Raw genomic sequence first — 13,652 nt, forward strand, 5'->3', positions numbered from 1 at the left:
TTAGCACAAAGTCGGCATTTAGTGGTTTTTGAATGAAACCAAGAGGGTTCCTATGCACATACCCTCCAATGTTTTTTAATCGTTTAATCTTTATAACTAAGGTCAGTTGAAGGATGGACAAATATTTAAGTGTGAGATCGCCCTACACCCGACAGCAGACTTAAATTCTTTTAGTAAGTGTCACAAAACCAGTTGGGTGAGCCTCTTGTACAGTGTTTTTTTTTAATCTCTGAAAACTATATAAGTAATGAGATGGGTGGGATTTCCAAACTAGTGTCCTGAAACAAAAGGAATTGCTGTTAAATTATCAAAATAAAGACATTTAAGGTTGTACATGAAAGTTCAGAAAGATGTTACATAATTAACCAGTTCATTGAATTACTAAAGAAAAATCCCAAGCATTGGTGGCAGATGCCCTTAATCCCAGCATTTGGGAGGCAGAGGCAGGCAGATCTCTGTGAGTTTGAGGTCAGCCTGGTCTACAGAGTGAGTTCCAGGACAGGTTCCAAAACAATAAAGAGAAACCCTGTCTTGAAAAAACAAAAAAACAAACAAACAAAAAAGAAAAATTTAATACTAATAAAAACAACAGAATTCAGTAAGTGACCCAGGTACTCTTGTCTCTGAACGCTGTAAAAAACAGTTGCAGCTTTGACAAAATGGATTTTGTTTCTTTATTTTGTTTTTCAAGATACCACCTCCATCCTGCCATCCTGTGACAAAATGGATTTTAACACAGAAAAAGCTTGTAGATATTCTCCTGTAACTGCCCAGGTTATAAGCTGCTTTTGGTGGATGTGACTGTGTCTAATGGTACAGCTGCAGGTGCCATTTGCTTTCACTAATGTACCTAAGGCAGCTCTGTAGTTTTAGTTTTGGAAGCTGTCAGAATTAGGACAGTCTACAAAATACACTGTCTCTGAAAATATGTACTGGAATCTTATGTGGGACCCTGAGAGAAGTCGTGCTAATCACAGTTGATTTTATTCTTATTAAAAATGTTATTTGCTATCTAGCTGTGTTTCATTCTGTTAGGATTTTGAGATCTGACTTTATTTGTATTATTCATCTTCTTCATGTCTACCAGGAGGAAACTCCCAGCCTTCATTTTAATCTGCAGGCTGTTTTGGACTTCAGTGGAATATGCACAAACGTGTTTATTGTTTCTTCTTCATTAGAGACTTCATCTTTTACAATTAACACACTTTCCTTGCACATTTTGTAAATCAAGATGGTATTATTTATTTGTTGGCTTTTAGAGACTGGGTCCTTTAAACTCATTATGTAGGGGAAGATGACCCTGAATTCCTTGTCCTCCTGTCTCTCTTTCCCAAATTCTGGTAAATACATGGCATTGACAACAGTGTCCAGCCTAGGGAATTTTTCCATGGCCTAGGGTATAACTTGTCTAGTAAGTAAAGGGCCCTGGGATTGATTTCTATCACTCCTGAATGAATGAATGAATGAATGAATGAATGACAGAGGACTCAAGTTTAGTTCTCAGCCACTGCCTCCTTTGGCTCACAAAAGTCTGTAATTCCAGTCCAGCTCTAGGGGATCTGACATGAGCACTTGCACTTGCATGTGCAAGCCTGTCCCTCATAATAACTAAACTCAACATAACTAAAATTTAAAAGAAAAACAAATCTTTGAAAAAACAAAAACAAAAGAAACCCATTATTTTGAGCTTGATCCTATTCATATTAAACTTTTGACCAAAACCAAAACACACACACACACACACACACACACACACACACACACACACACACACACAAAACAAGAAACCACCACCACCAAAACCAAACAAAAACAACATAAAGCCCCGGAGAAACCCATAATGCCACCTCTCTGAATGAACCACTGTTAACATTTTAATATGTGTCTGATATTCTCACAAAGGTTAGACCGCCCTGAATACAATGTTTCTTTTTGGTTATTTGTTAGCATTTTTTTAAGGGAGTTATGACTTCTTTGAAAGCACGGTTTTATTTTGTCTTACTTTTTTGGGTGTATATGTGGTATATGTGTGTGTGTGTGTTCACCTGAGTGTAAGGGCACATTCACCTATGTAGGTACACATGGAGAATGGGAATTGATTTACTGAATGTCTTCTCCAGTTGCTTTTCCATCTTACTTTTTAAGAAATTTTTTTCTCACTGAGTCTGGAGCCATATTGGTTAGACTGGCTGGCCGTTGAGTTCCAGGAATCTGCCTGCCTTGGCTCCCCAGTGCTGGGGTTATAGGTGTGCACTGCCACACCTGGATTTTTAGGTGAGGGGTATGGATCTGAAATTAGTGTCCAATACTTGTGCAGTGAGAACTGTACCCTGGGAGCTATCTCCTCAGTCCTGGAAGCATCATTTAAATGCGTCTTAACTGTTCTAGCTATGGTTATATTGTCTTTTGCACAATTATTTCTATGTTGTTTGACTTTTTGATCAGTTTGTGTGACACACATCTCTGTGGCCAAGGCCTTTTGATATTGGACTATGTAAATGAGTTTGTGTGTTCCAAAGCATGTGATGCTACTGACCAACTTGTTCTCTTACGAATTTATGAAGATTAGGGCCTACTATAACACAACTGTTAGAAAACTTAATTGATATAGTATGAAAGCTTATTTCTGAAGTAGATTTTGCTTGGTATGGCAACATCCATGTAAGGAAAGAGGGAGAAAATAGGAAGAATTCTTGAAGGAGCTACTCCTGGACACCCTAAAGTACAAGGGGTTGTTGATACAGTAAAGGGTAAAGAAGTGCACCATGGAGGCAAGACTGCATGTCCAAATACCCAGTGTCATGAGAAGCATAGGTACTTGAGTAGCTGATTACAGTGGAAGCTGTGTGCACCTATTACGGGCTTGCCTTCTAGCATCTAGTCTTGTGGAAGGAAAGAATTCAGTCTAGAGACACAGGGTTTAAGTAGGAGTCTATTCAGCAATGCAAAGCAAGCCCTCCAAAGAGACTGAAGTGGGCTATCCAAGGGTGTGTGTATGGGGACAGTAGTTCAGAGGGTTCTGTGTTATGGATTTTAAAGAAGTTACAGGTGAGTAGCATCTTCATGGAGTCATGTCTTGTTTTTCCTCCCATTACCCATTTATGGTATTTCTTCCCATGATCCTCTAGAAATATCCATGACAGTGGTGACTTGAAGGGTGGGGGACAGGAGGTGAAGGTGAAGGAGGAAGGGAAGGAAGAGGAGGAGGGGATGGCAGTGTTATCAGAAGCACAATGTAAGTGTTATTATAATGAAGCTGAGATCTTTTGAGGACAGAGAAACTTGGCTAGGGCATATCTATAATAAAGTGCCCTGGTATTTTGGGTTTTGATACAGTAGGAACTACTTATCAAGGATGTCTAACTGCAAAGACCCATTCTGGTAGTCAGGAGACACAACTACTAAAATGCAGCTGCATTTTTGATGATGTTGTTTGTTTTGGTCACCTCATATCTAATTTCTATTTGAGGCTTCTCAAAGTGCCATGACTGATATCATGTCTGTCTGTCAGTTAGGAAAGTTATGCTATTCCATAGTGCAGCCATGCTGTTAGAATGAGTTTTAAAGTAGTCTGTTAAGTTTCACAAACAAGAACGGATTGGGCTGTCTTCTACAGCTTGTTTCTCCCTGTTCCATCACTCATGTCTATCTTTTTACTTAATGGGGAAGCAAGAAGAGAGAGTGAAGTAGTGGGCTACGGTGTGGATCATGAAAGGCTCCTGTACTCACTGAGCAGTTGATCTTTTATTAATGACATAAGACTTTTATTAACGTCATCGGGGAGCATCTATAAGCTCTTGGCTTGCTTTAGGTACATTTGCCTGAATTTGTCAGAAGCAACCTGACTTTCCTACTTACCTATATTAAGAAGGATCTAAATGGCTTGTGTAAAAATTCTCTCAAGATATACATAACACACAGTAAAAAATATTCATTAAGAGACACCATGGTACTATGGGTAGATCACAGTCTATGGAATCAGAGCAAACCTTTGGCAGTTAGATGCAAGGATAGAATAGTGAATCATAGAATGTACACAAATGGATCAATGTGGCTTTTATGTTTAATATTTATTTATTTATTCATTTTACTCATTTTTAATTGATTTGCATGTGGATATCGGAAGCTAACTTGCAGGAGTTGGTTCTCTCCTTCTACCATTTGGGTACCAGGATTGAATGCAGGTCATCAGGCTTGGCAACAAGCCCCTTAACCTACTGGCCTTCAGTTGTTGGCTGTAAGTGAAGGGGTAGTATCCCTTGAACTATTAAACCTTGTGAAAATGATAATAGTCCACAATCTGAGACCTTGTGGAAAAGAAGTTTCAGTTTCTATAATAAAAAGTGTATTTGACCCTGAAAGATTCTGCTCATGGCCTATACTTTTGTCCTTACATCTCAAGAGCAGATTACAAGTTAAAGTTATTTCTTGTCTCACTTTGCAGGCCTTGGGAGGCTTGGCAAGGATGAAGATGACTACAGAGCAAGATGAACAGGCAAAATCAAAGTGTTTCCATTCCTTATTAATCTCTTACTAAATTTTTCTACCTGACCATTCGGGTGAGGCAAGTATGACTTTTAGAGTGAGTGGATATTATGAGAATTTCCCTCCATAAATGGCCTATTGGTCATTCAGCTTTACTGTTCTCAGAATACTCTAGACTTAATTTTTCAGTTCTTTGACACTTTACTACTAGACTTCACATTGAATTTTCATTCATTGATTCTATCTTCTTATAAATACAGGATATTCAGCCAAATCCAACCTTACTAATTTTAAGTGGATATCATCATCATCACCATCATCATCATTTGTTTTGGTCTTTTACTCTGTATAGCTTGTGAAGAAGGGGAGTTACTTTATACAAAACTTATCTTCCCATGGTTCCTTTCTTAACTATGGGTGTTCATCATACACCTGTTGGGTGAGATGTTTAGGCTTTGAGGGTTCTAACCCCGCCAATAAGGTCATAAAATCGACCACTGTGTCAATGTTGTGTTTCTGAGTGGTTGTGTCCTTTAACACACACAAAACACTCAGCCAGCTAAAAGAAATGAGCTCAGAGATGTTTGCTCGGAGGAAAAGAAGGATCACATTGAGGTCATTGATGGGGCATCCCAGCATCTTTCTGCTGAGGAGATCAAAAGCTGGGAGCATCTCATAGATGGAGAGGAGTCGTTTGTCCCACCGACACAGCTGTGTAAGGTTGTATATTATCACTGGAACCAGTATGGTGTATATTACGGCACTGGAGAGACTAACAATCTGGAAAACAGACAGGGAGGTCAGCCTGCAGGTGATCAGATCTGGCACATGGGTCTCAGCATGTAGCAGCCCTGTCTTGATGGAGCAGCTGAATTCTTCTTGGAACAAGACATCTAAATGGAAGTGGCCAAGGTATAGGTAAGTGGCTGAGGTGAAGAGGAGTAAGAGGGAGTTCCTCAGGAGGTAGGTGGCCACTAACGAATGGGAGCGTTGCTTGCATGCCAGGTACCGCTCTAGCAAGGGGAATTCAAAGTACCGTTCTTTCCGGGCCCTGGGCAGGGGAAGAAAGAAGGCACTGTTAGGAAGCATCACTTAGAACCACACCCCGAAAGTCATGTGGGAGACTAGCAGGTCTGTGTATCTAACACTACATTACATTTTTTATCCTTTATTTTTATGTTGGGCTCATGGGCGGTTAGCCTGCACATCTGTCCATGTACTATACGCATACATTACCTGCAGAAGCCAGAATAGGGGCATTGGAGCCCTTGGGACTGGAGTTACAGATGTTGTGAGCAGCCATGTGAGTGCTAAGAATCAAACTCTTGTCTTCTGCAAGAGCAGCCAGTGCTTTTAACTGCTGATCCATCTCTCCAGCCCCAAGCACGACATTTTTGGTATCCATGAAAATCTGTATTCCCTACTTAATCAAAACCACAAGTTTTCCTGAAGAAGAGGTGTGTGAGTGCACCTCAGTTCTCCAAATATTAAATGGAGTGTCTTAAATTCAGGGATAATCAATACACCATGAATGGGCACAGTCCAAGTGAGTTGCTTCCCAGCAAGGTTAACTGGAGCTCAAAGCTGAAGTAGCATCTACAAAGCAATAAGCTTATGACTGGGAATGTGAATAATGGAATCCTGTGCTCTGAATATGACTTTGAGGCCAGTTCATTCGTTTTGTACAAATTAATACGTTAACAACTCATTGTTGAGAGTTGTGCTGTCGAGGTACAGGTAAGTCCGGCTCTGCTTTGAGTAAGCTTTAGTGTCTGCCTTGAGGGGAAGGGCAGATAAGATGTGCCAGTAAAATTGATGCTTGTTGCTAAATGCACATAAGGCATGCAAGCCATAGTAGTTGTGAAGTTTGGGGGATGGAGTAATCATAAGTTAGAGTGTTCAGGAACCGTGAAAAAGAATATTGGCTTAATATGGGTTCCAAAATGGTAGAGGGGAACTTTTTTAAGAAGACATAGCATGCACACGAACATGAGGCAGAACATACAATCACAAATCTTAGCTGAAATCCCCTTTCACTGGTGCCCATTTTAAATGCCAGACCCATTTAAAAACTGCACTATTCTTTTTTGGGGGGGGCAGGGGAGGTTTGAGACAGGGTTTCTTTGTGTAGCTTTGTAGACCTGTCTGGACTTGAACTCACAGATATTCGCCTGCCTCTGCCTCCCAAGTGCTGGGATTAAAGGTGTGCACCACTTCTGCTCTGCTAAAAACTGCAGCATTCTTATCTCTTAGCTTTCCATCTCTCTTCCCCTCTATTACTTTTTCTTCCTTCACACTGTTTATCATCTACTAAAACAATTTTTTAAAGATTTTATTTATTTGTTATGTATATAACATTCTGCTTCCATGTATATCTGCACTCCAGAAGAGGGCACCAGATCTCATAACAGATGGTTGTGAGCCACCATGTGGTTGCCGGGAATTGAACTCAGGACCTCTGGAAGAACAGCCAGTGCTCTTAACCTCTGAGCCATCTCTCCATTCCCTACTAAAACAAATTTTTATGTATTTTGCTTACTTGCTGTGTGCTTTCCTTCAATAGAATCTTAGCCCACATTGGTAAGTATAGGTTTGTTTCCTTTGTCCTCTCTCCTGAACACCTGCACTTGCATGTGTGCACACACATGCATACAGACATACACACTATCTAAGCCTGGTACTTTGATAGATGAATGACTAATTCCATCAATTATTTGCTCAAGGATCAGGGGGAAACTACTTAGGTAACATAGAAGATTTCTGTAGTTCAGACCTTTGAGGTCTGGGAGTGCTTCAGATTTTTATGGGTTTTATACCTTTATTTTGGAATACTTGAAAGACTTTACCAATGCTATTTTTTAAAAAATTGGATATTGGAGCACTGCTCAATTTGGAGATTAGGAATACTCATATTGTAAGTACAAGTTTGAAAAGCAGCTGATGTGCTTGAGGCCTTGGAGAGATATTTGAGACTTTCAACACTTTTGTTAAGTATGGGGGAGCTAACTGAAGTTTCTGAGCAAGAGAATAGTATATAGAATAATATTTTAGAGCTATTCATCCCTGTATCCCAGTGTGTTCATCAGTAAACTAGAGGTACAGTCCTCTTCTCTCTACAGGCATGAGAAGGTCATCCCCTCCAGGAATAAAGGATGAACTGAGTGCTTTGCTCTCTTGAGAAGGATGACATGGAGAAAGTATAAGGATGATTATGCATGGGTATCAATTTAATGCTCCACAGAGTTCTTGGGAAGAACTTAGAACAGGCAACTCACTTCTCCAGCTCATCCCAGAAGACGTGGGGGTCGGAGCTCTTCTGCCGGATCTTCAACATGTGCTGTACTAGGCGAATGGAGCGATTGTAGGACTTGTCCAGTTCACTGATGATGAACAGCAGGTCAGAGCTGAGGGCTGGCACAGCTGCATATTGCCACAGCAGCACTGGCAGATACATGGCCACAGCCAGGGCCAGTAAAGAGTAGGGGAGGGCCTGCAAGGAACAGAAGGCTGAGGAGGTAGCCCAGGGTGCTGGGCCTTGAATGACAGCTAAGTGGGATCTTCACTGCTCTCCTATTCTAGCTTTAGAATGGAAGAGAGTGTATATAGTTGACTACCCAAAGCTCTCTGCCCACGTGGAACAATATAGTGAGGCTGGTAGAGGCATCATAGTTTCATGCTACCCAGATCCATGGTCTATGGGTTTTCTGACCTATGGTCTGTCTGGGACTCCAAGGAGAAGATAAAGAATGGAAACAGACGAGGGATGGAGGACAGAGAGCATCTGGTAGGGAGAGTTCTGCCTTCTCTGCCACAACAGTGCAGACTGAGTATTTAGCCTGACATTATGCCCAACAGTGCCCTGAGGTGTCAAGGGAGAGAAAACATTCTATATATCCTGTCCAATGCTCATCTTTTCTAGTCTCTGGATCCTCAGAAATGTTGAACGACACTACCAGATACTCTCTTGGGATTCTTTGGGGGTCATTTCAGGTGTGCAGATAATGGAACGGACCTTTAGGAATGTGCAGATCTTGTCTTCTCAGCTACCAGTGCTTGTAAAGACTGTCCACCCCCTCATATGAAGATAGGCACACATTCATGGAAAACACCCAGGGTGATGTGTCTATGAGCCAAACAACCCTCAGAGCAGCCCACCATGCATTATTCCACTTGGTTTTCACAAGTATGCTATTGGTGGGGTGCCATCCCCGTGTCTACAGTGGGGGAAGCTGCAGCACGGCCAAGTCAAGCATCACACAGTACCATACACTCAGCAGGTGGAAAAGTGAGGATCTGGAGCCAAGATGGGAGGCTTAGGAGCTTATTCTCCTGGTGACTCCTTGACCTAAAACTTCTTCTGAATTGCTTTGTCTTTGTAGTGCCAAGTTCAGAGGAAAGGATGGAGGGTACATATGGTGTGTGTGTGTGTGTGTGTGTGTGTGTGTGTGTGTGTGTGTGTCTGTCTGTCTGTCTGTCTGTCTGTCTGTCTGTCTCTGTATGTTTTCTGAACTCCAAAAAAGACTAGAATGGGTAAACTGGGGCCTCAGGTGAAATTATAACCATTTTACTCATATTCAAGACATAACATCTCCTGAAATAACGGCCTTCACTTTTACAGAGTGTGTTACTAGGAGTGGGGTGGAGCCAGAGAATCTGGGTTTTGAGAGCTTCTTGGTGACACTGATGGTCAAGGCATTGTGGCCTTTCCTAACATGAATCTCCTCACCAGTCTGCTGACCTACCAGTGACAGAGATGTCCTGGACTTTCTCTACTAAACATCTGGTTTTGTCTTCTAGGATGACAAGAAAGAACAGAGACAAAATTTAAGGACAAAGTGAGTGGGAGGCAACGAGGAGGCAGGAACAGCAAACTTTTGAAAGCTGGGGGTCAACTTCCTGATACAGGACACGGTATGGGGAAAGGTAGGGAGCCCAGGCAAGAACAAACTATCTGCAACTCAGAAGCAGAAAGACTCAGGACTTGGGGACACGAGGTGAAACCGAAAAACAAGAGAATAAGTTAGTTTGAAGCAGGACACTGAAAAGTCGGTGTGAAACACTGCCCTGCAGATTTTTCTGCAATGTACAGCATTGAAGCAACTAGCCTTCCCGTTCCGGAAGGAAGACTTGAAGTTTTGTCTCTGGAGAGACTAAACCACTGGATGCTTGAGTACACTGTATGCAGGAGAACTACCCTGAGGGGAGTGAGGAATGGAGTAGGAAATGGTGGGACCTATGGCTGATTGAGACCTAAATGGGAGGGGCCATGGCAGAGTTCTCAGGGGGCTAGCAGTTAGGCTTGATTGCAGCTGTATTCTAGCCCTCTCCTCAAATTAAGAACAGAATCACTCTTCTCAGAGATAACAGACAATCCTGAGATGGGACTAGATAATGATACTTGAGTTTCTTTCCAACAAAGTATACCAGAGGGATCCCCTCCATCTGAAACTGCTTGTCAACAAGCCTCACCCACAGGCACAAAACTTCCAATCAGATGAATGCTGGCAACCTGAGATCAGCAGGTGTTTGAAGGACCCATGGACTATGAAAGCCAGAAGCCAAAATGAATGGGCAGGGATGGAGTGAGATGGAAGGGGGCAGAGTGGGCAAGGGTGGAGTGCAGTGGGAGGGGGTATGGGGGTTCACTCTACCCCTCACTCCCAAGCCAGGAAGCCATCCCGTTAAGGTCTGTGTCTCTTACCTTGTGAGGCCAGAGAGACTTCACCTTGTACTGGCCAGCCTCGTCCAGCTTATAGTGAGCCAGTGAATCCCAGCAGCAGCTGTCCACATAGGCAGCCTGCCTGACACTGAAGTTGCTGGGAGAGAAGCAGCTGATCGGAGACCCTGCAAAAGGAACACAGCTTTGAGGCAGCCTTGCTTGCAGCAGAGGGAAGGAAATCATTCAAGAGTTTTCCGGACGAGGGACACCCTTATGACTTGGCAACTTTCTGCAGCTGGCAGACCTTGCCTTCTTCCTGAGTCTCAGCTTCCTGGGCCCTGTACTGCGGTGTCACAGGAGGGCAGGCTATGATGGAATAGCACACACAGTTTGGCCTATGCTACCAATGGGCTGAGTTGGTCTCTTAGGCCTCATGGGCCTTTTCTTTCAAGTCCCCCCCCCACACACCCGGGCTTCCACACAGGAAGCCAGCAGGGACTCCTTGAACTTGGCAGCTTGCCACCAGAAGGCTTGACGTTTGATAGTGACATTTCCATTCAAGAGAGATGACATCCTTTAAAAAACACTTTTGACATTATCATCAGTGTTTATCACGTGTGTGCATGGGCTGTGGCGTACTTGTGGAGGCCAGCAGACGACTTGCAGAAATTGCTCCTGTCCTCCCACCATAGTTCTGCCATGTATATACTGGGGCTGAATGGCAGGCTTGGCAGCAAGTGCCTTTACCTGCTGAGGTATCTTGTCAGCCTTGTTTTGTTTTGAGACAGTTTCACTATGTGGCTCAGGCTGACTTCAAACTTGTCATCCTCCTGCCTTAGGCCCCAGAATGCTGGGACTAAGGTGTGTGCACCATACCCAGATTAGAAGATGGCTCTTTTGGTTTGTAAAAGGCAGATGACTAAGGATTGTATTCCTACATGGGAAGGAAAATGGACTTGTACAAGAGGATCTAGCTTTCCTGTTCCCATTCTTGCAGGTGAAGAAGCAGAGAGGATGAACACCCCAGGAAATGTAGTGAGCTAATGGGCACAGACGGAAAAGAAAAGGAGGGGCCCATTTGACTGTAGTAGAGAGAGCAGCAGGCTTTCTGCGTGAACCCAGTGCCTACAACATTACATGTGTGTGTTAGTGTCTGTTTATGTCTAGGGTCATGGAGAAGAAGCTGGAGTTTGTAGAGCAGCTCTGAATAAGGCTGTATTAACTCTGCTACTGGGGGTGGAAAGAGGGCTCAGGGGGAAAAGTTTGTTCACAGTGGGCTAAGAGGAAGAGTTTTTGAGTTCTGAAAAGATTAGAGTCCCAACCTCTCCTATCTATAGAAGCCAAAGTGATAGTTTTTTCATTGATGTGACATAAAATGTATGGCTGCTAAAGTAAAATTTTATTTTATTTTTTAGTATTTTTAGTATTTTTCAGGTATATATAGTATGTTGAGCATATTCCCCTTCATGCTCTCCACCCTCCCCTCGCTCAGTATACCCTCCCCTCCCCTCCTGCTGTTGGGTCCACTGCAATTAGTTAGTTTTCATTGTAAGATTTCCAAGTTGACTCTTGTAACTTTTTGGTGCTTCTGCTTTGCCAGTGCCCTAGACTCACTCATGACCTGCCTCGTAGGGATCCAGTCCAGCTGTGAAACCTACTTAAGACAGGAGCTGGCTCTCACATTTTACCCAGTATAGGGTGGAATGAAGTCGGGTCTCTTACCTGATGAGAACTCCTGGGCAAAAGCCAGAGACATCAGCAGCAAGGGGAAGCCCACAGTAACGAACTTGATGATCTTGTCCAGGGGCAGTTCCAGCCGCAGTCCTTTGAGGCGAGAGCCCCGGCGGTCAGGCAGCAGGGCATCAGAGAGCATATACTCTGCAGCGGTGTGTGCAAGTGACATGATGCTGCTGAGCTCTGGGGCGCAGAGGACTCTGTTACCCTTAGCAATCCGGGAAAAGTGGGGTGAAGTGGTGACAGTTTCACGCAGCTAGTTGGTAGTCGACAATGCCGCCGCCCCAGTCTCACACATCTATGCAAGGACCAGGTTATGGTTCTCTGCAAAACTGTCCAGGCTCTGAGCCAGTCACTCTGGCAATTAGAGGGAGGCGTAGCCTCGGTGGGTCCTCACTGGAGGAGGGTCAGGCTTCACGTGTGGCTGGTGCCAGGCTGCTTGCCTGGGTTGTCTCCCAGCAGACTAAGCCCTGTGGCTTTATTCTGCCCTCTGATTAATATAGTATTTTCAGCCGAGAGGTCGAGAGAAGGAGGGGCCGTGTGCTCAGCCCCCCATGTAATTGGTGTGGAATTTGGGTGGAGGTTGCTTAAATGTGTTGAAGGCTCTCATTTTGTGGTTTGGGGTGGGAACGGAGCCCCCAGGATTCAGTGAGGATAGTTACCCCTATAGAGCAGGGTTTGTCCCAGTGAAGAGTTTTGCTTAAGGGCCAGACTTCTTCCCAGAAACTGCCCTGTATTTGCTGTTAACTTTCCTTCCCCCACTCTGGTCTCTTCTCTTTTTTTCTTTTTAATTTTTTAAAAATATTAATTAGAAAGAAAATTATTTTACATGTCAATCCCAGGTCCCTCTCCCTCCCCTCTTCCCCTGCTCCTCCGCCCCCCAACTAACACCCTACCTATCCCATACCCTTTCTGCTCCCCAGGGAGGGTGAGGCCTTCCAGAGGGGGTCTTCAAAGTCTGTCTTATTCTTTGGGATAGAGCCTAGGCCAACCCCCTTGTGTCTAGGCTCAGGGAGTATCCCTCCATGTGCGATGGGCCCCTAAAGTCCATTCCTGTGGTATCGATAAGTACTGATCCACTACAAAAGGCCCCATAGATTTCCAAGGTCTTCTCACTGACACCCACATTCAGGGGTCTGGATCAATACCATGCTGGTTTCCCAGCTATCAGTCTGGGGACCAAGAGTTTTCCCTTGTTCAGGTCAGCTGTTTCAGTGGGTTTCACCAGCCTGGTATGGACCCCTTTGCTCATCAGTAGTCCTTCTTTGCAACTGGATTTCAGTTCAGTTCAGTGTTTAGCTATGAGTGTCTGCTTCTGCTTCCACCAGCTGCTGGAGGAAGGCTATACTATGGCATATGAATTAGTCATCAATCTCATTATCAGGAGAGGGCATTTAAGGTAGCCTCTCCTCTGTTGCTTAGATTGTTAGTTGGTGTCATCTTTGTAGCTCTCTAGACATTTCCCTAGTGTCTGATTTCTCTTTAAACCTATAATGTCTCCCTCAGTTATATTATCTCTTATCTTGCTCTCTTCTGTTCTTCCCCCAACTCAACCTCCCTGCCCCATCATGTCTTCCTCACCCCTCCTCTTCTCCCCTTCTCATTCTCCTAGATTCCTCTCCCATCCTCTCATGCTCCCAATTTGCTCAGGAGATCTTGACCCTTTCCCCTTCTCCAGGGGACCATGTATGTCTCTCTTAGGGTCCTCCTTGTTTACTAGCTTCTCTGGCAGTGTGAATTGTAGGCTGGTAATCCTTTACTCTATGTGTAAAAT

General features: G+C 43.8%; 1 protein-coding gene across 1 annotated transcript; it reads right to left on the reverse strand.

Annotated features, from left to right (window-relative positions):
* Nucleotides 1-4,896: 4,896 nt before the first annotated feature.
* On the reverse strand, nt 4,897-12,047 carry Panx3 (pannexin 3). Its single transcript, XM_027412186.2, has 4 exons — nt 11,867-12,047; nt 10,187-10,329; nt 7,761-7,975; nt 4,897-5,536 (listed from the first exon to the last, which is right to left on the reverse strand). Exons 1-4 carry the CDS (start codon nt 12,045-12,047, stop codon nt 4,897-4,899), a joined length of 1,179 nt encoding a protein of 392 aa, XP_027267987.2.
* Nucleotides 12,048-13,652: the final 1,605 nt, after the last annotated feature.

This window comes from Cricetulus griseus, chromosome 4 (genome assembly GCF_003668045.3).
Source record: "Cricetulus griseus strain 17A/GY chromosome 4, alternate assembly CriGri-PICRH-1.0, whole genome shotgun sequence".
In the NCBI taxonomy this organism is placed as follows: domain Eukaryota; kingdom Metazoa; phylum Chordata; class Mammalia; order Rodentia; family Cricetidae; genus Cricetulus; species Cricetulus griseus.

Coding starts and splice junctions, on each gene's coding strand:
- Panx3 (XM_027412186.2), bottom strand. CDS start 12,047: ATGTCACTTGCACACACCGCTGCAGAGTATATGCTCTCTGATGCCCTG. Junction 10,330..11,866: donor TGCCCAGGAGTTCTCATCAG/GTAAGAGACCCG, acceptor TTCCTTTTGCAG/GGTCTCCGATCAGCTGCTTC. Junction 5,537..7,760: donor TTCTGGGATGAGCTGGAGAA/GTGAGTTGCCTG, acceptor TCCCCTGCCCAG/GGCCCGGAAAGAACGGTACT.